This window comes from Phocoena phocoena, chromosome 3 (assembly GCF_963924675.1).
Source record: "Phocoena phocoena chromosome 3, mPhoPho1.1, whole genome shotgun sequence".
Taxonomy (NCBI): Eukaryota; Metazoa; Chordata; class Mammalia; order Artiodactyla; family Phocoenidae; genus Phocoena; species Phocoena phocoena.
Window position 1 is genome coordinate 400,050 of NC_089221.1, and position 23,242 is coordinate 423,291.

The 23,242-nt window shown below is 62.7% G+C and overlaps 1 protein-coding gene across 2 annotated transcripts in view; it reads right to left on the minus strand.

The window, feature by feature from the left end:
• Positions 1-245: 245 nt before the first annotated feature.
• Positions 246-23,242, minus strand: part of SLC9A3 (solute carrier family 9 member A3) — a 37,343-nt gene continuing 14,346 nt past the window's right edge. Inside the window, exons 2-16 of one of the 2 annotated variants that reach the window (XM_065874126.1) lie at positions 12,127-12,429; positions 9,868-10,028; positions 8,407-8,485; positions 7,593-7,770; positions 6,841-7,061; positions 5,784-5,986; positions 5,243-5,332; positions 5,074-5,144; positions 3,905-4,034; positions 2,626-2,741; positions 2,005-2,134; positions 1,596-1,772; positions 1,392-1,464; positions 785-898; positions 246-490 (exon numbers count right to left, since the gene is read on the minus strand). In XM_065874126.1, coding sequence (XP_065730198.1) covers positions 246-490; positions 785-898; positions 1,392-1,464; positions 1,596-1,772; positions 2,005-2,134; positions 2,626-2,741; positions 3,905-4,034; positions 5,074-5,144; positions 5,243-5,332; positions 5,784-5,986; positions 6,841-7,061; positions 7,593-7,770; positions 8,407-8,485; positions 9,868-10,028; positions 12,127-12,429 — 2,291 coding nt within the window. The remainder of the gene's footprint in view (positions 491-784; positions 899-1,391; positions 1,465-1,595; positions 1,773-2,004; positions 2,135-2,625; positions 2,742-3,904; positions 4,035-5,073; positions 5,145-5,242; positions 5,333-5,783; positions 5,987-6,840; positions 7,062-7,592; positions 7,771-8,406; positions 8,486-9,867; positions 10,029-12,126; positions 12,430-23,242) is intronic. The other variant, XM_065874127.1, reaches the window with a different exon arrangement.

The following is a 23,242-nucleotide window of genomic DNA, read 5'->3' on the forward strand; positions in this document are numbered from 1 at the left end:
TCCTAACCGACAGCCTAAAACAGTCACGTCCTTCGACAGCAGTGATCCCCCACCCCGCTCGGTTGGAGAAGCAGGAAGTCAGATGGGTCTTTTAAGAAACGTGCGCTGGAACAAGAGGCTTGTGAGAACAGGCTTAGAAGGAGGCAGGCAGCTGCCGGAGAGAGTGTGCAGAAGCTCAGGTCCAGGCGGGAGGAGGCGGGCGCTGCGAGAGGAGCAGAGGAGAGAGGCGGGGTTAGAGGGACCAGTTACATGAGTGTGGAGTTGGGCGGGGCGTGGGGCTGCTCCTCGGGGCCGTCGGCCAGCAGGAAGGAGTCCACGGACTTGCCGCTGAGGCGGAAGGGTGCCAGGCGGTGGAAGTTGCTGGGAGAGTGGGGGATCTGCACGCGGGCCCTCTGGGAGGGCACCACCGTCTCCCCAGGAGACAGCCAGGGTGGCACCGCAGAGAGGATGCCGGGGTCCTCGTCCGGGGAGAACACGGGGTTGTCAATTCCTAGGAGAAAGGGCAGCGGCTCATCAGCTCCCCAGGCACACCCAAGGGCAGAGAGGGAGGGAGCTGCCCTGGCGTCAGACACCAGCTCGTCCGGCAGGCAGCCACAACCTGGAAGGTCACCTGGAAGGTCAGGGTCATGGGCCTTTGGGGGCCACCGGCTCTCGCTCTCCCTTATTTCAGAGCAGAGGCCTCGGCCTGCTGCCCACAACCGTGTGGCCACATGGACCCGGCGCTCGACTGTCCGGCCCTCCCTCCAGTGATCGTTTCTGGGGTGGCAGAGGGCCGTCCCCTCACCTGAGGGGGAGTCTGTCGCTGCGTCCTGCGTGATGTTCGCCAGGAACTCGATCCCCCTGCTCACCTCCTCGGCATCATAGCTGGGGGCTTCCTCAGGGTCTGAAAGTTCCAAATCTGGTGGCAGGGAAGGGGCAGCATGAGGGGAACAGGCTGGAGGCGCAGACGACCTCGTCCCGCGCTCTTGACCGGCGCCCCGGACCGGCCTGCCGAGCCCGAGTGCTGTCGTTGCCTCCACCTCACCCAGCAGCCTCTGGGCAGCTCACGGACGGCGGTGCCCTCAGGTTCGCACCAGCACGGGGCTGGGCAAAGAGAACCACACCGGGGGTTCCCGCTGCCCCCCCCCCCCCCAGCCACACTTGGCCTTTCTGAGGACGGGGGCGAGCTGGAAGGGAGGGGCTGGGACCACGTGGCCACAGGGGAAGGGGATGCGGAGCCCAGCTCCAGGGCACTGCGCACCAGAGCGGCTGCAGCGGGAAGAGCAGGGCAGCAAGGGTCCTGGGTGCCGAGGGGAAGGGTCTCCCTGGAAGGACAGCGCTCTGCACCCGCCTGCCCCTCGCGCGTTCCTGAGTCCCCGCTGAGCAGCGTTTCTGCCGCGGCCCAGCCGTACCTTTCTCCTTGATGGTGAGATCGTGCAGGGGGTTCACCATCGGCAGTTTCCCGTTGGGAATGCTGCTGTTTCTCTGAGAGACAGAAGGAAACTGCTCACAGCTCTGGGTCGTGCCCGATCCGCCTGTCCACCCCCCGGGAGACCCCCGGCCCTGCCGCCGGGGCACCCCCCTCGGTGAGGCTAGCCCAAGCGTGGTGCCCTCACCCGCTTCTGGACGCGCTCCCTCTTGAGCAGCTTCGAGGCCCTCTTGTGCGGGCTGACGCCCAGCTTGGCCGACTTGAAGGACTCCAGGCGTCTCCGCATGGTCCGGTGGAAGATCTCCTTGTCCTGCGTCTCGTCCTCGTCTGCAGTTAGCTCGTGTCGACTGTAGAGATGTTTGTACTGGGGGAGGAGGGGGGCCGGACAGTCACAGCTGGTGGTGTCCGCAGGGCCAGGGCTGCCCCCGGACGTGAGCCCGGGGACCGAGCCCCGACCCTCCCCTGCCCCCTCCCGGCCTGCTGGAGCCCTCTTGCGCCAAGCAAGGACCCGCCTTGTCTGGGGCGGGGTGGGGGGGGGCGCGGTGAGAATGCTGCCCCGCCCTAGGCTCTGGCGGGAGGGGTCCGGGCATGCCCACCTCCTGCCGGGGCTTGTACAGGTACTGCTGGAGCGTGTGGTGAGTGGTCATGTCCTCCGTGTCGCGGATGCTCTGTCGCCTCTGCTCCAGGGACTGCATGTCCAGGCGCACGGCGCTGGCGTTCTCCCTCCTGTGCGGGGCCTCGGTGAGCGCACGCTGCGACGCAACCTGGGGGCCGTCCCCCCAAGGGCTTCTCGGCCCCCAGCAGTGCACCCGCCCCTCCAAAGTCCCGACCTTCTCTCCGGCACATGGCTGCCGGTGGGTGATGTCCAGAATAGCCCTGAGCTGGCCGCAAGCCCCAGTCAAGCACCCAGGCCGGGCAGAGGCTGGCGGCCTGAAATCCAGGACCGGCGGCCCTGTCTTTCGTGGCGGGGGGAGGGGGCACTCCCAATGAGGCCTCCGGCCTTAAATCTGCCGCCCGGCCCTGCCTTGCTGCCTCTGAATCAGTGCCACCACCAGCACCAACTGACACTACGGGGGAATCTGGTGCGGGGGCCCTGGCCCCCTTCCCACGCCCCTTCCGCTCCGTGCCGGGAGCCCCAGCGTGCCCACTGCTGGTGCCTGCGGCTTGGTTGGGGGGCCCGGGGAGAGCCTGGCCCGTGGCAGCCCTGGGGCACGTACAGCAGGTAGGAGATGGAGGCCTCCACGGTCGAGGGGCGCGGGGTGCTGAAGTCCACGTTGACCATGTTGTCGGTGCTGGGGGAGCGGATGAAGGCCAGGGAACCGCGGCGCTCTCCCTGCAGGAGGTGGCGCCCTCATCAGCACCCGTGGCCTGGCTGCAGAGAGCCGGGTGCGGCCAGAGGGCCCCAGCCGCCGCGAGGTGCTGTGTGCTGGCCCCCAGGCACCTTGCAGCCATGGGAGAGCCGAGGCCCTGGAAGCCACGGTGGGGACCGTGCTGGAGCTGGACGGCTCGCAGACGATCGTGCGAAGGACACGGCGCCTTGGTGCACCTCGGGGAGTGTCGGGAAGACACTACGAATCCCCCCGGGATTGGGAAGGTGGTCCTGTCCCCACTGGGGGCTCCAGACCGGCTGCCCTCGTTTACCCCAGAAGGGAATCCCTAGGCCTCCAGAATCAGATTAAAGCCACACGGAGCAGAGCCCTGGGGCAACAGTAGTCACACTGCCGAGCGGGGTGCGGCGCCATGTGCTGGGGTGCCCTTGGAGAGGGGGGTGGAGCCGGGAAAGGTGGCCGGGCGGGGGCCACCCCGCCACGGCACAGCGGATGCTGCGGGCAGGCCTGCCAGAGGCCGCCGCTCACAGGCACAGCCCGGGGGAACATGCCACCCCGTCTGGTCTGAGCAGGGAGGCGCCCACAGGCCTGGGTCACAGGCACTGACGTTGCAGCAGCGGGTGGAGGGGAGGCTGGTGCCCTGCTGGGAGCCTGTGTTACCTCCTGGGGACTGGGGGCCGCGGAGGGTCCCCAGGAGAGAGGATGCGGCCAGCAGAGGGGGACACCACCAGGAGGACACCTCCCACCTTCCCAGCCCCGTTCAGGCTGCGAGGCCTCGGAGGCATCGCAGTCACAGGGGCCGGGATTCGTGCGCTGCACTTTCTCAGCCAGGGTCGGGGGTGCAGACGACAGTCCTTCCAGTAGCTTCCATCCCCTGGCCTCGCCCCTGCTGGAACCTGGAGCTTGTGCACGTTGGGGTTCGCCATCTCGGACCCACCAGTGCCACAGACTGGGGGCTGTGACGTGACCCATCCTCGGGAGTGCCTGAGGACCTGGGAGCTCAGGTGAACTCGCGGCTGAGGCATCGAGAAGGCCGGGCGTCGCCCGCCAGCTGCCCCCAGCCCCACCCCGGGACCTCGGGGTGCAGGACCCCAGCAGCTGTCCCCATGTGTGTCTGTCTTGCTTCAACCCCGACTCCAACAAAACGAGCAGACGAGACGTCTGGTACCTCGGCCACGTAGCTGATGGCGTCCTTCAGGTTGAGCTCGTGGAAAACGTTCAGGATCCGGTCCCGTGATCTCTGGGCTGACCTTCTCATGAGGATCTTGCTGAGGAACTTCCTATCAAAATTGGACCACCTGGGGGCCAAAGCAATAGCTGTCAGTCAGCGCTCGGCAGGGCCTGGGGGGCCAAAGCAATAGCTGTCAGCGCTCGGCAGGGCCTGGGGGGCCAAAGCAATAGCTGTCAGCGCTCGGCAGGGCCCGGGTGAGGCCCCGGGACAGAGGAGCCTGGTGGCGTTTGTGGGGAGCAGGGGTCCCCCTCCCACCATCCGGACTCGGGATGGACAGTGTTTGGCTGCTGGGGCAGGACACCTTGATTTCCATTTCCTGTGACAACCACACAGGCGAGCTTTGAAAGAAAGGACGCAAAAGCCTCCATGCTGCCACCTGACCCCCGCCTCCCAGTCGTGTGCGTCGCTCCTACCTTCCTGTCGTGGCAGCGTGGTCGTTAGTGTGCTGTGCATAGAAGTGGGATTACACCTTCTCCTCTAATGCGGATGTTTTCCCGTGACTGCCTAACCCTCCAGGAAGATGGGTGGAGGGCGGGGTGGGCCGGCAGGGGCGGGGCCGGGGCTCTGGCTACAGTGCCCGGGGTGCATTTTTACCTGCACCAGTGGTAGGCTGGGAGAAGCCCCCTGAGCTCTCACACTTAGAGAACTAGCCTGCCCAGAAGGAGGCTTTAACTCCAACACAAATAGAATATTTGGGTTATTTGGGTCAGAAAAGGAGGTGGCTGGGCCAGACCTGAATGGGCACAGTGGACATGGGGGGACAGGGGTGCCCAGGGGGAGGAGGGGATCTAAAGGAGGGAAGGGGGTTCCCAGGAAAAGGAGGAGAGGGATTCTAGGAGGAGAAGTGGGCTCTGGGGGAGGAGGGAGCTCCAGCGGCCGAAGGGGCGGGAGGGGGAGGGGGGGACCCAGACAAGTGGGCAGTGGCTTCTGGCTCCTTTGAGGGCAGTATTCTTAGGTCACTAGGGCTTTGTGGGGTTAGGGTTATGGTGATGCCAGAGGTTCCTTCTATAGCCTGGGGGTCCCACAGTCATCAGCTAACAGCCGAGACAAACGTGCCTCCGAATTCTCCTGCTGCAGTTGGGTCAGGGGCCGCTCCAGTCACTTACTTATCTCTGAGATAATTGTGTCCAATCTGCCCTGATATGTCCTCGATGGCTGAGAGGATGTGGTCAAAAGCCTTTGGGAGGAAAGGCAAGTGGGTCAGCATCACCTGGACAGACCCGTCCCTCCCCCCTCCCCCTCCCTCCTCTCCTCTCCTCTCCCCACTCCCCCTACCCGGCCATGCAGCTTCTCGTTGAGCTTGGGGTCTCGCTGTTCACTTCTCTTCACCTTCAGCCACCGCACCAGGGGCTTGATGGTCAGGCCCTAGGAGACAGGGCACCCGGACCCTGAGGCTGGGGCAGGCCCCACTGTGGCCCACCAAGCCAGCACCCACCCACACCCGCATGGGCAGGAAGGAGCCGCCCCTTAGCCAGGCTCCAGGTGGTCTGTGCCCACCTCCCAGCGGGAAGGAGCCCCTGCCACCTGCAGGTCACCGGACACCCTCGGAGGCCCCTGGCCGGCTCCTTAGATTAGCCAAAAGCAAGGCGAAGTGGGGCCCTTCCCGGGCATGTCTGGTCAATGAAATACTAACTGGGGTTTCGTTAACCAGCAAGGACCGAGGAAGGACGTTTTTAGGGCAAGTCGCGCTGCGTCCCCAGTGGGGCCACGTGGAAACCTACAAAACTGCTCCTAGTTACTAAAATTATCAAACCCACCCGGGCCTGGAGCCTGTGAGAGTGGGTCCCGCCCACTATGGAAGGGGAGGGCACAGTACCTGGAAGATGACAGTGAAAAAGATGACGATGATGGTGGTGCTGACGAACAGGTTCTTCTCCTTGACCTTGTTCTCATCCAGAAGGACCACCAGGGCATAAGCCACGGCCCCGCGGAGGCCGCCGTAGGACATGACCACCTGGTCTATGATCTCCAGCTGCACCATCCGGTACCGGTTCAGAACCCAGGTCTGCAGGACGACACCTGCAGGGTCCAGGGTGCGCTCAGCACTTCTGGGAGGGGGACGCAGCGCTTCCATCCCTGCCGAGGCCCTCCTTGCCACATTCTGCGCGTGGGACCAGGAAACTCCACCCTGCAGCCCCCTCCCCGCAAGTCCCTTTGTCCACTTTGGACCCAGGCCCCTGCCCTCCCCCAGCCAACCTCCGCACACCCCGCAGCTCTGCTCCCAGCAGCTCTGGAAGTTCTCAGGCCTCACTGTGACCACGGGTGGAACTGCCCAGCAGCTCCAGGACCAGAGGCCACCTGCCCGCAGAGCATCTGCTCCCTGGAGCCCACAGTTCAGTGACTGTGGGCAGAGCGCGTGGGGGCCACCTGGACCGCCTCTCGTCTCCTCCCCTCCCTGGCCCTGGGTCAGCGCCACACACCAGGGACCAGGGACCTGAGCTGGGTGTGGGCAGCAAGGGTCCTGCCTCTCACGTGCCATGGTGACTGATGCTGCCCCCGAGTGGCCACACCAGAGTGAGTCAGTGGGAAGCCACGTGGGTTCCCTTGGGTGCTGGAACCTTCCACTCTGACCTCTAGGTTGTCCTATTTCTGTTGTGAGGCTACAAGGTTGTGAGGAGGCCTGCCCCTTCACTGAGGAGGGCCAGTGGCCAGGCCAGCCTGAGGCTCCCCAGGGTCTCTTGAACCTGCCACTCACGGGGCTGGGGGGCTGGAGGCTGGGGGCAAAAGCATGTCTGGGGCTCCACAGACTCCCTGCAACCAATCCCCGCCATTGGCCGACTGTGTCCCCTCACCCTGCCACCATCCCCATGGTCCCCATGCCCCCGTCATCCCCATCTTCCCTCCAGTGCCCCCCATGCCCCCCGCCCCCTCACCAATGGCCCGGTACACAGAGATGAAGACCAGTGTGAGCAGCACGAAGGCCGTGTTCCACTTCCAGATGAGAGGGTCCACGGCCGAGATGCCCAGGAACATGAAGATGATGGTCTCGGCCCCGCTGGCCAGCATCTTCATGGCGTAGCGCACCGTGGTGGCGGACTGCTCCGAGATGTTGGCTTTCACGTACTTCTGACAGCAGACGCCACAGAAGGTGATGCTGCGGGACGGGCCGGCCTGCCGTGAGGTCTCAGGCCGAGGCTCCGCTCCCACCGGACCCCCGTGGGGCTAAGGGCCCGTCTCCGGGCAGGCGGCACCTCAGGCCTCTGCGTCCCAGGTAAACATCCGCCCCACAGGTCAGCCCTCCCCTAAGGACTCGGTGCCCTGCGCTGGGCGTGTGGCCCCCGCGCCCCGACGCTGCTTACGGCCTCAGGAGGCCTGGGCCCCGCACTGCGGGGGAGTGGGCTGCCTCAGTTTCTGTCCCCACCCCAGAGCGGGCCAGCTCTGAGACTCAGGGCCCCCGGGAGCGGCTGCGTGTGGGCCCTTTCTCTGCTCAGAGCAGGTGCGGCAGCCCCTGACAGTTCTGTGAAAACACCAACTCCTTACTGGAAGGACTAAATAGATCAAATTCTTGGCGCCCACAGTGAGCTCCCACTCAGCGTGGGGAAGTGGGCCAGGCAGAGCGGGCGGGGGACGGGCCACCCCTCCCCGGGACCCCGAGGCTGTGGCCCACCAGCAAGCGAGGACTCACGCCAGGATGGCCGACAGGGACAGCATCTCTGACGTGAGGTAGGACAGGTAGGAGAGGACGAACACGAAGCCGGGCTCGATGATGCGCACGTGCTTGGTGAAGCGCGTCACCAGCGAGAGCAGGAAGGCGAAGACGACCCCCACCAGCGTGCCCCCCAGGCTCACCACGAAGAAGGACACTGCAAGGGCAAGGACGCTGCCGCTGGCCCCTGAATGGCCCTTTGTGGCCGCGGCGTAGGCGAGCTGGCCGCCGGCCTCCGGACCGCTCCTCGTTGAGGTCTCCCGCTGACCCCCCGAGGCACCGGCAGCTCAGCGAACAAGAGGCCGATTCTCTCGGAGGACAGAGACAGGCTGGGCGTCGGCTCCAGCCTCCACAGGGACAGCTGGGGAGGGGACAGCCCTGCGCCCGAGGGAGGCCCGGCTGCCCCCCCGTGGAGGCAGCACTGCGACCAGGAGCCCTTGTGCGGAGCATTGGCAGCAAGAACTGGGTCCTGGGCCCCCAGGGACAGCCTGCTGTCACTGTCCCTGCCCAGAGAAATGCCCGGGACCCCCAGGATACAGGATCCACGGCCTCCTTTTGGGCCTGATGGAGCGATGACCCTCGCCGCCCAGGGTGCCTGGGGCCTGATCAAATCGTGCCAGTGAAACACGTGGGGGAGGGAGGGACCTGTGGCCGAGACTTGGAAGTGGAAACGCCGTTTCCTCCCCGGGCTGTGGGTCCCAGACCGTCACAGACACCGCCCTGAGGGGCCCATGTTCTGGAGAACAGACCGGCCCCAGCTCTCCCCTGATGCACGGCCCCGCCAGTCACCCACCTATTCCTTTCGCGCAGTCCACGCCAGTCACCTTGTCACCACCCAGCGTCACGAAAGATTCAAACACGTTGTACAGGACCTGGGGGAACAGAGGCAGACGGGACACCATCAGCCCTCGGTCAGCGCTGACCCCTCCCTGCTTCGGGCCCCAGGCCCTGTGGAACTTGAACGGAAACCGAAAACCCCCGGGGAGGAAATCATCCCGGCAGCAGTGTGGGGTCTGGGGGCAGGAGAGCAGCCTGGAAGGAGCGAGAACCTTCAGAGAAAACCTGGCCTTTCCCACTGTCGGCTAAGCAGGGCGACCACGAAGCCAGCCCACAGTGACAATCCTCGACTTCATTTCCCAGGACAAACCCAGAGTTTCATCTTCAGCTACTTTGTTGCTATGTTGGGCCCTGACTGTGGGGTGGCACCCGGGGCATCTTTGCCTGTTGACATTTAAACCTTATCCCGCCAAGACGTTGAGATGAAGGCCCAACACCTCATCCTAGGCCTCGGGAGTGGGCGCTCCCGCGCTCTCTGAGCTCCTAAATGATGCGGAGGCTCCGCATCCGGGACAGGGGCCCAAGGGGAAGCCTGGGGTGGGCTGCAGGCCCCTAGGGAAGAAACCTGTCCCTGTGCTCCCAAGTCTGTGCTCTCCAGCGGGGGAGAGGGCCCTCAAGGGGTGGGTTGCAAAGCTGTGCTACCAGAAGGAAACCCATGCAGTGCCGACGCACAGGGACTGGGGGGCGCGGTGCAGCCGTGAAGGTCACGGGACCAGACCACAGCCGCCCCGCTTCTTTACGGGAACGGAGGTCCTGGGGAGATGAACCTCACGGAGGGGTCAAGGGAAGAGCTCCCTGGCTCGGGCAGAAGTTCCCGCTTCTACGAGACACGAAAGCATGGGGCTTTAAGAGCAAAGAGGAGACTGCACGTCTGCTGTGTCTGCGAATCCGCAGGCCAGGTGCCAGCGGGCAGGCGCTCAGATGCACCTCCGGCCGATGCGGGGAAGGCAGGCGGCTCTGCGCTGCCCCCGCCCGGGACCTCACTGCCCCGGAGCCCGCGGCCCGGTGTCGCGGAGGACGCCGACGTCCAGTCACAGCCGTCTCCCGTTTCCTGCACCTCTGTCCGCCCCGCACGGAGCTGACGCGGGCCCCTGCCCGCCGCCAGGGTTGCGGGCTCCCGACAGCGCAGCTGATTCCCCTCCGTGGTCCCCATGAGACTGTGATCGTCCACCGATTCCACAATCAGGAATGGGGGTCCCAACCGGGACCCAAAGCTGGGAACAGCGCTCGTGGGATTTCAGCAGTGAAGTCGCTAACTGCGAAGGTGTGAAGTGGGCTCTAAGAACCAGACAATCTGACTAAAGCTGCCGGTCATTCTGAGTTAGGAGGCCCTGGAGCAGGACAGCGCGGCAGAGGCGCTGGCGGGGCGCGCGCAGAGGCCCCGAGAGGCAGGTGCCTCCCTCCCGCTTGCGCTCACCACGGTGACGGCGTCGTTGAGCAGCGACTCCCCGAACACGATGATGAACAGCACCTCGTTGACGTGCACCTCCTCAAACACGGCCAGGACGGCCACTGGGTCCACGGCGGCGATCAGGCTGCCGAACAGGAGGAAGTCCAGCAGCTCAATGTTCAGGTCTCCTGGAAGACGAGTGGGCCGTTGCGGGAGAGCCCGGGGGGCGGCGTCCAGGCAGGAGAGCCCCGGGTGGGGGCAGCGTCCCAGGCAGGAGAGCCCCGGGTGGGGGCAGCCTCCAGGCAGGAGAGCCCCGGGTGGGGGCAGCGTCCCAGGCAGGAGAGCCCTGGTGGCGGGGGGCAGCCTCCCAGGCAGGAGAGCCAGGAGTGGGGGGGGGGGCAGCCTCCCAGGCAGGAGAGCCCCGGGTGGGGGTGGGGGGGCAGCCTCCCAGGCAGGAGAGCCCGGTGCGGGGGTGGGGGGGCTGCCTCCCAGGCAGGAGAGCCCTGGGTGGGGGGGCAGCGTCCCAGGCAGGAGAGCCCTGGTGGGGGCGGGCAGCCTCCCAGGCAGGAGAGCCCGGTGCGGGGGGGCAGCCTGCCCTCCTCCCTGGTGGGTCAGTCCACCACCCACCAGCCCTGCCAGGAAGGTCCCGGGACTGCACTGTGGGCTCAGGGCCGCCAGGCTGTGTGTTCCAGGACCTCATTTCTGCCACGGCCTTGCCCGCCTGCAGGGCCTGTCTATGGCCCAGAGCTTCTGGGTGCTGGGCCGCTGTGCCCAGACGCCCCCCAGGTGACCCTTCCTCGGAGGCGCACCCTGGCCTTGGGCCGCACCTCCGAGCCTCGAGCCCGGCCGCCGCTCAGCAGGGACCCACCGCTGCTCTCCAGGCGGCAGGGCCCCGGCTCTGGGTGTCCCCTGGGCGCTGCTCTGCTCCATGACCTTGGCTGACACCCGGCCTTGACCAGCTGTGTCGCAAGGGCTGAGCACAGGCCTCAGACAGCTGTGGGCCCTTGAGGAGCAGGAATGCCCGTTCCAAACCCCAAGACCTACCCTTGGGCCTGGGAGCTGGAGGTGGCCCGATGGCCTTAGATGGTCCCAACTGCCTAAGGCACCGCCGATGAAAGCAGTCTAATCGCACCCACACGGCCCCTGCGGCTCAGGCGCCTGGGAGGCCTGGCCGGGCGCGTGCGGCCTCACGCTAGCCTTCGTGGGCTTCCCGGCCGGGCCTGGGGGTGGTGCCAGACGGCAGCGGGGGCTCGCGGAAGTGCACACTCCCCACGGGGTGAGGACAGAGTCCCGAGGTGACTCCTCCACGCGGGGGACCTTCGGCCCCTGTTTCTTTATAGTCTTGTCACTGCGACTTCAAGGTAGGTCGTGAGCCCCACCGTGGGGCTCGGGGGTGCCGTGCCCTTCCTTCAGTCAGAGGGCCTGGCCCTGGGTCTGGTTCAGCTGGTGGAAGTGTCTGAGGCCAAGGCTGAGCGTGGACTGGCGCCCGGGGTGCCGACACCCACCTCCAGTGGTCCCCGATGCCAGGAGCTCAAACTGCAGAGCCCGGAGGCGAACAGGGGCGGCCGTAGCCACCCCGGGACGGGCTGCATTTAGGGCTGTGCGATCGGGTACATCTGTGCGAGGCCTCAGGTAAGGCCCCACCTGCTCCGGTTTCCCCGGTGGATAATGGCCAGCCCCCAGGTGGGTGGGGTGCACCTCTGAGGTATGCCAGGGCCAAGGTTAGTAACCAGCCGGCAGGAAACACCAGCGGGGGTGGGGGAGCAGCAGACGCCACGGTGACAGAGGAGAAGCTGGCGCGGCTCTTCCCTGCCGGTTTGCGTAGAAGTGACACCCAAACCTTCTGCTCAGGTGCAGGTTTACCTGGGCTCCACGATCGTGGGACTCGGATGCCGGCCTCTGCCACAGGGGCCTCCTCCTCTTTCCCTGGCCTCTTGGAGATGGGGGGACTGAGGCTGGACCCCATCTCCCCGCCAAGGGGGCGGGACAGCAGCTGGGTCACTCCCACTGCGCCACCCACTGCCTGACCTGGTCGGACCAGACTCTACTCCCAAGCGGGACACGTGTTTCGGCCTGGGGCCGGGCGTGGGCTGGCCACTGACGACTTACAAGCCAGGAGGGGCATGCGGCCAGCGGTGACATCTCTCGATGACCCCTAAGCTCACCCCCGCCTTAAGGTCTGTGTTCTTCGTCCTGGGCTTTCTTAAACGAGGCTGCCTGGAGCCCGCCCTGAGGACCCCCCAGGACCCTCCATGAGCCCCCGGTCGGGGGGCGGTGCCCACTCACCCATCAGGCCGCTGCAGAAGACGCCGTAGAGGGACAGGCCAGTGGTGGCCGCGTTCCACACGGTGCCGATGACGGCGTACAGCAGGATGGTGCCCAGGTTGCCGAAGAAGAGGCGGTTGGGCATGAAGTAGCCGGCGTCCAGCACGATGGGCGGCAGCAGGTAGAAGAAGAAGACCGTGGGTGTGAGTGAGAAGGAGGCGATGTGGTCGGCCGCCAAGACGATGCCGCCCAGCACCAGGCCCAGCACGATGAGCAGTGCGCTCTCGGGGACGACGCTGGTGACCTTGTGGGACAGGTGGAAGCCTGCGGGGTAGGGAGGGGTCAGGGGGGCCGGGACCCCACGGTGGGGGCAATGGGGGGTCTGGCCTGGCACCACAGGACAGACGTGAACTCGGGAAACGAGGCCCGACATCCGGGTCTGTGGCCGCAGAGGAGGCCCTGCCAGTCGCCCCGGCCCCAAGGACACCCTCCTCAGATGTCCCCCTGCCTCCTGCTCAGAGAACGGTCCCCCTCCACAGGGAGCCCCCTGTGATAGGCCAGAGGGGCTGCACGGTGGCTTGGGGACGGAGGCCCGGATTGGTGGGCGGAGTGCAGGGCCCGCAGGCCCCCAGGCCCCACGGACCCCCTCCGACATCATCCCTCGTGCCGTACCTGGTGACCGGGACCCTCACCCTGCTTGAAGCCTAGCTGTGCTTTTTTTTTTTTTTTTTTTTTATGCGTTACGCGGGCCTCTCACTGCTGTGGCCTCTCCCGTTGCGGAGGACAGGCTCCGGACGCGCAGGCTCAGCGGCCATGGCTCACGGGCCCAGCCGCTCCGCGGCACGCGGGATCCTCCCAGACCGGGGCACGAACCCGTGTCCCCTGCATCGGCAGGCGGACTCTCAACCACTGCGCCACCAGGGAAGCCCCTAGCTGTGTTTTGATCTTCCGTGGAGGAACCCCATGCCGGCCGTCCCCTCTACTCGGCTCTCCTGGGGTCAGAGTGCCCAGGACGAGAGCCTCGTAAGGCCAGGGCCTCAGGGCTCCCCAGCAGCAATCAGTCCCACCGCCGCAGTCACGCGCTCGGGGGACAGCGGGGCCGCAGAGGTCACCCCAGCGACGGCCCCCTCCCCTGTCAGCCCTGCCAGGACCTCGAGGGAGGCGTGCACTCCAACAGGTGGGGCCATTTCTCCTTTGTTCTGTGTTAAGAGTCAGGGGAAAATGTGCTAAGAATCCTGTGTTGAGTCTGATTTCAAGATAGTCGGGATGTTGACAGAGGAGGTGGGCTCTCCAGCTGGAGCGGCTTCAGATAGCGCTCTCCTCACTCACGCAAGCTCTGCTTATGGACAGGTCTTCTTTTGTATTCTAAGGAGAGCTGTCTCCTGAGATGCAAGGACCCCAGGGCAGCAGGGGGCGGGGCGTCCAGTGGGAGAGGCTGACCCGTCCCAGCTGTCTCAGGGAAGACTTCTTGGGCCGGGTCCCGCGGGTTCTGATCCAGGAGCCCTGCACCCTGTCCCTGGCCTGTGTCCTCGCTGGTAGCCAGGGGACATCTGGGGGTTAGATGCTGGCTCTCAAGGGGGCTCCCTGAGGAAGGAGGGCCCGTGTCACTGCGCCTCGTCCCCCGGGACGGTCCTCTCCGCGTCTGGTTGAGACGCAGCATGACAGGTGCGGGCCCTACTCTGTGGCGCGGGGAGGGTCAGGTTTCAGCCGGTGGAGGTAGAACGGGCACTGCTTCCAGGACCCGAGGACCCGCTGGCACCCCACCACCAGCTGCACATTTTGATTTGGGAGCGAGCTTCTTCCTCTGAAAGTTTTCACACGTGGCAGGTGGGGGGTGAGGGCAGCTGCTTCCCCAGGTAGAGGTGCTTCCCCAGGAGCCAGCAGAGGGGTCCCGCCTTCGTGGGGAGACTCAAAGGCCGGGAGGCTGATGCCTCAACGTTTCCACGTGACACAGTTACCAGGCTTCGGTGGCCGCCGCGGGTACGGCAAGGGAGGCCGTGCCTGAGCACGAGCCCCAGCTCCCTGGAAGTCCTCCAGCCCTGCCCTGCCCGTGAGCGCGGGGCATCGGGGTTTGGCAGGCTCACGGTCCCCAGGAGGGGCTCTCTGGGCCCAGCGTCGTCAGAGGGGCCCTGACGTGGGGAAGACGGGTCGGCGCCCCAGAGCCCCATTCTGGCGGCACCGGCTCCCCCCCACCCCCGGCCACCCGGCAAGGACCCGGAGAGACGCGTCTTCCCTTGACGACACACTCCCGCACCCCGGGCTGAGTGACGGCCGGTCGGGGCCGCCCTAGGCTTTGCGAGGAGACCTGGGAGGCCGTGCCCACGCCCCGTCCGCCCCGTGGCTCCTGGCCCCGAAGGCCAAGCGCACAGGGCAGCGCAAGAACCCCTGCAGGCCCCAGGACCCCCCCCCGGCCACCAGGATCAGCAGGCCCTAGGCCCAGGAGTCCGCACTGGGCTCTGACGGCCGCTCGGGAGTTGTGCTGGTATAGAAAGGCCTGCGGCTCTCGCCCCTCCTCTGCACCTCCCAGGGGTTCCCTGAAGTCCACAGACGGCGGGCTTGTCCTCTCGTCTCCTTCCCGATGGGCTCGGCAGCCGGGAGCCGAGTTTAGAAAAGCCGCCCAGAGCCGCAGGCGCGTCCCGAGTCCCCTCCCTGCTGGACAGTTGTGAGGCTGTGCCTTTCTCTGGGGCATGGGTGGCGTCCGCTCCTGCCCCCCAAACTCCCAGCGAGCCCCGAGCAAACTGCACGGAGGGCCTCCCCCGGGACCCCACCCCGTTCACCAGAGCTGCTGTTCCCCACGCAATGTGTGTCTCCTGCTGTCCTCCTGGCCTGGCCAGGCTCCAGCGGAGGTCACGTCTGGGACGGCCCCTCAACTGCTCCTTCACCCCCCCGGTGCCCGCTGGTCTGGGGGCCCCTGGAGCTGAGGCCAGCACCGCGGGTCATTGGGCCCAGGGCCAGGTGCGGAGCACGAGTGACCGCTGACCCCTAGCGAACCCCCTGCCAAGGCGGCAGAGAGGGGCGGCCCAGGGCTGGCTTCCGGTCCTGGGGCTCGTGTTCAGTCTTTAGCCGAACGTCTCCCCAGATTAGACATTCCCAGTGGACCTCGGATCTCAATCTCCTCTGACAACCGCGGGGCCAGCGGGGCAGGAAGGTGCCGAGGAACCAGGTGGCCCTTAACAACAGCAACAAAACTCGGCCCCTGGGGAACTCGGAGTCCCAACCCCGCGCCACATTCGTCTACAGCAGCTGGTTACCAGAGCATCTTATTAATTTGGAAAACGGGTGGATGACACCCAGGCTGACTTCACATCACATGCTCTTGCTTGGAAGGAAGCCCTGAAAACCCAGAGAAAATGCGACTTGAACTTTTTACCCATTGAAAAAGAAGTATATACACACACAGTGTGGACGGACGGGCGTGCCTTCCGACCTCTGTGCACGGCGGGGCCTACTGAGCGCTCACCTGTGTCCTGCACAGATGCCCGTCTCACCTGCCCACGGGGGGTCTGGGGGCGGTGGTCACCTGTCCCTCATCCCAGGCAGGTGGGAGACGGCATCTTAACCTGACTTTCTTATCCCGAGTGAGGTTTGAGCGTCTCTTCCCATTTGGGAGACATTTCTTCCTTTTCTGTGAACCATGCTGCCGCGTCACTGGGTCATCAGCCTTTTCTTACCGACGGGCAGCTCTTCGCGCACCGGCGCAGGTGTATCTTCACTTTCGAAGGTGTGGTCACTTAGCTTCTTGTTCATGTTTTGCTATGTGCAGATGTCTCCTGTTTACGTAAATCTGTTGGTCTTCTGCTCCATGGCTTCTGAGTTTTGTGTTATGCTTTAAAGAGCCCTCCTTTCTCCTATGTTTTCTACTGAAGGTTTGATGTTCAATTTAACTTTACTTGAATTTCACAAAGAAAATATTTAAAAATAGTCCTGAAACGGAAGGACCTGCCCAACTCCGTAGAGAAAGGCTCCCGAAACCCCGCGAGTCAGCGTGGCCCCTCCAGCCCCTGTGGGTGTCAGGACCCCACCGCTCCCTCCGCCGCAAGGCCCTCGCCCAGACTGTCTCGGCACCCGTCTCCCTTGGGGGCCAGAGGTCGGCACCACCTTCTCACGTCTGCGGGTATCTGCCCGGCTGGGCCCCTAGCCTCCCGCAGACCCGGAGACGGGCCGGACCAGCCCGGTTTTTACTTTACTCTTCCCATGTGGTCGCCAGTTTGTTGCTTTTTCTGTCTGGTTGTCAGAAGATGTTTTGTCTTTGAGAGCATCCTCGCAGCAAGGGTATATTCTTAGCGCTGATTGTCCTCCTTCCTCTGATACGGGGGACGTTGGCTCAGCCTGCATTTCGAGGAGGCATCCCCGTCCCCACAGCAGCCAGGCCGGCTCCTCGAGGCCATCGCGCTAACTACGCGCGTGCCGCGCGCTCATTGCTCGCAGTCGGTTCCGGGCAGACTGCGGAGGCCCGTGGGGTCCAGCGAGCGCCGGGAGGAGGGAGTCAGCGGCTGCCTCCGCCCGCCTGCCACCCACAACCTCTCAGACCTCTTGTCCGGCCGGTGCTTTGCCTCCAAGCCTTCCGTCTGGTTCCTGCTGTCCCGAGCTTATTTCTCAGATCTCACCGTGTTAGTTCTTTTCCAGTTTTCTTAGCTAGGAAAATCCTCTTGACATTTTCAGCACCATTTTCTTGTCTCAATTTGAGCTCCTGTCTTACTGAATCTGTATTCTCACCCTTGTCTGTGATGTAAAGCTCCACGGAGACTTTCCTTCTGTTTCTTGGGTGACGTTTTATTCCAGGGGGGTCCTCCCTCCCTCGCTCCCCAGCTCCTGCTTCCGCGTCAGTCCCTGCCGCCCCGTGTCACGCAGCTCCGTCCGCACCCTCTGCCTCTCAGGTGTGGGGGGAACGGCCTGACGCACACTGGCTGCCTGTGCGGGTCCACGCGCCTTCCCTTGAGCGCGCGGTCGGGGCGGACGGCGCTGCCCCTCCCCTGTGGTCCGAGGTCGCTGGCGTCAGGTTGGCCCCCGGCTCCTGGTCTGTCTGGTCTGGGGGGAGGGGGAGCGACAGTGTGCAGGGGGCCCCATTCTCCGTCCTCGCCCAGAGCTCCGGGGTCTCTGCTTCATGGGAATTCTTCACGAGCCGTCCTGCCAGCTGGGCCCGGTCAGGCCCGCGGGCGGCTCTCCCGTGACCACCATCAGACGGCAGTCCGCATTGTAATGAGCTAATTAAACTGAAGGCTGGATTGATCTTAAGTGGCAATCTGTTAGTGGCTCAGCCATTAAGCCCATAATGGGCGTTTTAGGAGTTGGTGGGCCAAGCTCCAGGTGCCTGGGCGTCCACGTGTGCCTGAAGATGCTGTCCACCAGCCAGGAGGGAGGCCGCTCCCGGTGGGGCAGGTCCCGGGGGGCCAGACCCTGCCTTCGGCCGCGGACTGTGCATGGTTAGGACAGACAGTCACTCACGTCGCAGCTTCTGCGAGACGGCGGGGATGACGGGGTGGAGGCAGCGGCCAGAGCACGTGCTGGGCCCCTCCTTCCAGCATCCGTGGCCCCGGATGGCCGCGTCTTCTGGGGAAGCTGCGAGGACAGTGGAGGGGCTCATCGCCGCCACCCCTTGGCACCCCGACCCTTGCTGGGGGCACCTGCCGGGGGCCTGCTCGCCAAGAGACCCCAACAGCAGCGTGGGTCCTGATGCCCCCCTCCCAACCTTCGCCTCCTTTGCCTCCAAAGACAGAAGGGCCCGCGAAGCAGTTCGGAGCAGCCACCTCGGTACCTTGGGCCCTGCAGCTCTGGGGCCTCCACGTCCGGCCAACCCAGAGCCTGGGCCACGGACATCGAGGGCCTGTGTCCCGGGGCCGCGCCCCTGGGAAGCGAGTGGCGGGGGCAGCCCTCCCCATCGGGCCCGCATTTGCTGGGAAGCCAACCCTTAGGCTGGGAGGGTGGAGGCCGCCTGAGGCCTCGAGGGACTCCCGCGCCCTATGTGTAAAGGGCCCACGTGGGGCCCAAGTGCACGTCCGCCGCAGGGCCAGAGCCAGGCCGAGACCCGCAGGCAGCAGCTTCGCGGGCGACTGGGACCCCACAAGTGTTACAGGTGCCGATGCAGGGAGAGCACGTGACGTGCACCCGGGACCCGGCGGAGTGCTAACGACCGCAGGAGGCAGGACGCAGTCTCTGTGGAGCACAGACCCAGGGGCGCCGCGTCGGCAGGGCCCCGAGGAGCCGCGCGAGGCCGGGCTGGAGCTGCCCGCCCGCCGGGCTCCCAACAGGGACTTGCGAGCCCGCGGGTCTCTGATCGCCAAGGCCTGGGGAGTCACAGCTAATTAGGCACGGCTGCAGGACGGTAAGAGCGGAGACACGTGTGTTTGCTTCTAATTACAAACCCTCGGACCGACGGTAAAGGTCCGGAGGCCCTGCGACCAGCCCGCCATTCTGGAGGGGGCCCTGGGCAGGGCGGGCACCGGAAGGTCGCTGCCAATGGCCCTCACGCCCCCTCAGAACGCGGCCGGGAGCCCGGGGCCCAGGGTCAGGCCCTCTGTGGCCACCGCCCCCAGGGACTGCTCGGCCGGATCAGCTGAGTCCACGCGATGCAGCGGCGCAGTAAATCCCTTGGTTTTACTTTAACACATACGAGCCTTGTTAAGTCCAGCTCTGCTTCAAAGTCACCAGATGAATGGTGAAACACTTCCAGCGGAAGGATGGGAAGTCACTGGGATGCACAGGGGACCCCCCCCGCTCGGGAGGACGAGCGGTCCGGGTGGGACCTGAAATGTCACACACTCAGGGGCAAAGACACACAGACACACCCACGCAGTGACACACGCAGGGACATAAGACACAGTGACACACACAGGGACACAGAGACACACAGAGACACACAGTGACACACACAGACACACACAGGGACACAGACACACACGCAGTTCCCAGCGCTGACTCTCCAGCACTCTCTACAGTCACGCCGTGGAGTCCCCGAAGCCCCTCCCAGGGCAGGCACTGGCCCGAGGACCCTCGTCCTGTGCTCAGAGACGTCCACCCAGATGCCATCCCCTGCAGGGCAGGCAGCAACCACACAGCAGGTGTGACTGGTGATGTCACATATAATTATATACATTAATGATAATAATTAACAAGAGCTGTCAAGTGAAGCCATGAGTGAGTGGCCTGGCCCCAGCGCCAGCTGGGTCTGCAGCCGCCAGCCCCGCTCCACCCACAGTGCCCTTCTCCCCAAGAGGCTTTTCCATCCTTCTTCTGTGTCCGCCCACTCCTGAGTGCTCCACATACAAGGAAGCACACATTTTAAGCTTTTCTTTCTTCTGATTTCATGATTGGCTCTGACTTAAAGACTTGGGAGAAGAATTCATGACAATCACACCTCATGGATGGGCACCAGTGGAGTGGCTCCCATTGTCCTGGCAGTGGACCCGCTGTCAATGGTTGTCCAGCCAGCTGTCCTCTGGGTAATGACCATGAGCTCTGGAAAAAATACCCACAACAAACACAACACTGAAGAGAGAGTAAATGAAGGCAGACACCAGATGGGCTCTACACTTTTCCTTGTTTTTCTATGGCTTTTTCTCAGAGGGCAGGTCCCAGCTGGGGCCATGCAGAGCAGCTAAAACTCATATAGAAACCTACAGTCTGACTGGATTGAAAAATCAGAGGCTAGAGGTCAGGGCAACCACAGGAGCTGAAAAGAGAGGGAGGAAATCCCAGAAAGGAAAGAGCCTGAGAGGCCAAACCCCAAATTCTGTGCACGAACTCTTGAAATCTCTGGCTGATCCTTGAATTACACACAAGAGAGGCAGGTCCTGAGCTGCCAGCAGAAGCTAAAAATTCAGAGGTTTCAGCTGCTGTCACCACAGGGAGACACATTTGGAGTTTCAGTCCAGTCCTGGCAAAACCACAGTGCAGCAACAACACCCACCACAAAAATCAATGCTCTCCAGAGGAATATAACAGAATACAGAGTCTCTACAATGTATCAGTCATGGTGTCCTGGAAACAAACCAAAATTACTAGACATATGAAGAAACAGGAAAATGGGATCCATAAATCAGTGGAGACCTCAAGATGATCCAGATGTTGGAACTAGCAGACAAGGACATAAAAGCCGCTATTATAACCATGCTCGAGAATGTAAAGGAGAACATGCCTGCAATGAATTAACAGCAGTAAATCTCAGCAGTGGAGTACAACAGGATTTGGCAATTTTCTTCTAAAAGAGCCAGACAGTAAATTCTTCAGGCTTGTGGGCTACACATGCTGTTTTTCAGTTACTCAGCTCTGCCACTGTAGCACAAAACACTCATAACATACACAAACAGATGAACGCCACTGTGTTCCAATAAAACTTTATTTACAAAAACTGGTAGCCGGCCCATGCGCGTGGTCTGCTGGCCCTTGAAATAGAAGATATCTAAAAGAACCAAGCTGGAATTCTAGAATTGAAGAATTCAATCACCGAAATAAAAAAGTCAGTGGATAGGCTTAACAGCAGATAGAGATGGCAGTAGAAATGATCCAATCTGAAGAACAAAGAAAGATAAACAGTAAACAGAGCCTCAGTGGCCTGTGGGACGATATCAGAAGAAACTGGAGTCCTAGAAGGAGAGGACAGGGCAATGGAGTAGAAAACAATCTGAAGAAGTAATGACCAAAAACGTCCCCAATTTGATGAAAGGTATCAATTGATAGACTTGAGAACTACTTCAGATTAGATGATTTCTATTTCTCTGTCTTCAAGTGAAGCTGAGGGTCCAGGGCAGGTAAGTTTGGGTGCGGGAAGGGCCTAAAAGCTGCAGGTCAGAGGTGAAGTGGGTGCCTGGACTTCGGGGTGAGCTGGGTGGGGTCTGGGGCCAGGCTCTCAGAAGAGGAGAGCCTGGGCCCAAGCAGATCACCACGGCAGAGCCAAGGCACGGATGGTTCACGCTGACGGTGTCAGTTTAATGACACACAGGGCGTGATTGCCGAAGGTAGCTGCTAATCAGGTCACTGAGACCTTACTTCACAAAAGAATTCATTGAACTTGAGCTGTGACGGGCACAGCAGCGAAAACAGCAAAGGCAGGTAGAGGTAAGGTTTCCAAATCAGAATCACACAGATCCCGGCGCCGGCACCACACAAACTCCCTTTCTCTGCGGGAGGTGTAAGAAGGGCCACAGGACGGCTTGTGCTGGGTGACTCTGCTTTCACAGAAAGAGGAAGCTGGAGGCTGGTGGCCCTGGAGGCTAAACAAACCGGAAAAGGCATTCTTCAAAGTTCTAGCATTTAAGGACATAAAATTAGTTACATCACAGGCAGCCATCGTGGGGGGAGAAAAGCCTTGACCTCGGTGGAGCTGCTGGTTGGCTGGAGGTTTGGAGACTGACTGCAGTGATCCAGGATGCAGGATGCCCCGCTCTGGCGTGGCTTCGGGGAATCTGGAAACAGATCTCCTGCAGAGAGGCAACGTTACATCTCGCTGACCTTTATACCTTCGCGTGAAAAATTTCAGCAAGGCCATTTTCTCTGAGGATGTCTTTTGTGCAGATAAAGTGTGTGGGCAATGTCCCAAGGTGTCATAAACCACGTCTGCCATTCACGTGGCTGCCGGATCACCGCAGCCCCTGCTATCAGGGCGCTCCCAGCACTGGCCCCGAAGCCAGGACTTTGTCACAGGCCACTGCCCAGACCCAGAGAAGCAGGAAGTGATGGGACTATTGATTTCTGATACGGACACCGTGCTGCAGGGGGCAAAGGGCTCCCGAGGCGGGGAGACCATCAGGGGACCTTGCACGGGCACCGGGTCTTGAGAAAAGCTGGACTGAGCTATGTAAACTGTCCCTGGGGGCGAACAGCACAGCCAACACCCTCACTGGGACTGCTTTGCACCCCCAGGTTCCCATCGTTTGGCCCAAATGCGTGCAGGGGGCTCAGGACCAAGGGCAGGAGCTGCCCCCCACCCCATGCCGGGGCCACCCAGAGGAACAGCACCTGTCAGGGGGGGTCAAGAGACAGGGAGTCTGCACATTCGAGGGCTTTCCGTTCTGAGGGACCTGTGTTGCTGGTCACTAGCAAGTTATTATTTTATTCCTTTTAGACTTGGTTTCCTTATCATAAGATGACAGTCTAGACCTTTCTGGGCTGCCGTAAAGATGAAAATCAGATTCCTGCAAGGAAGGTGGATTAAGTGTTTCCTTCCCAAGCCCGGTGGAAACAAAAGGGCAGTGGTGTCATTTATTTTCTTTATTTTTAGATTTTTGGCCAGGCCAGCAGGAAGGGGGGGTGGTCCGAAGACACTGGCATCCTGGCCTCCCCACTCCTGCAGCCCCCGCGCTCCCTGCTGGGCACCGTGAGGTCGGCCCCCATATGCGCAGACCCAGCCTGATCAGCCACCCTGGGGGTGGGGCGTGGGAGGTCTTGGGCTTGAAAACCAGCGGCCAAGTCATGTAAAACACAAGCAGAGCAAGTGAGGAAACACTGCCGGGAGAGGCAGGTCCACACCGGGAAAAGGGTGCAGTCAGTGATTTACGAACTCCTGTTTATATGAGAAAATACGGGAGCAGAAACTAAAAACTCAGTGGAGGGACCTCCCTGCTGGTCCAGCAGTAAAGAATCCTCCTGGTTCTATCCCTGGTCGGGGAACTGAGATCCCACATGCCACGGGGCAGCTAAGCCCGTGTGCCATAACTAATGAGCCCGTGCGCCTCAACTAGAGCCCACGTGCTGCAAACTACGGAGCCCACGCACTCTGGAGCCTGCGCGTCACAACTACAGAGAAGCCTGCGGGCTGCAACAAAGAGCCTGCATGGCGCAACGAAGATCCCGCGTGCCGCAACTAAGACCTGACTCAGCCAAGAAAAAAAAAAAACTAAAAAAACCCAACAAAACTCAACGGAGGTGTTGGAGGATGAAGTTAAAGGATCTCTCAGAAGACAGAGGAAAAAGACAGAGACACCAATGCAGGAGAGGACATTCAAGAGTAGAAAGAGGACGACACAGGTTCTCTCAGAAGGAGCTAGAAGAGGGACAGAGGGAGACACACGGACGAAGCAGCCACAAACATCTCCAGATGAAAGGCTTGTGCTTCCAGGGACCAAGCTCGACAGATGAAATGAGATCTGCCTCAAAGCACATCATTACTGGGGAGAGGAGGAGGGAGGAGGGAGGGGAGAGG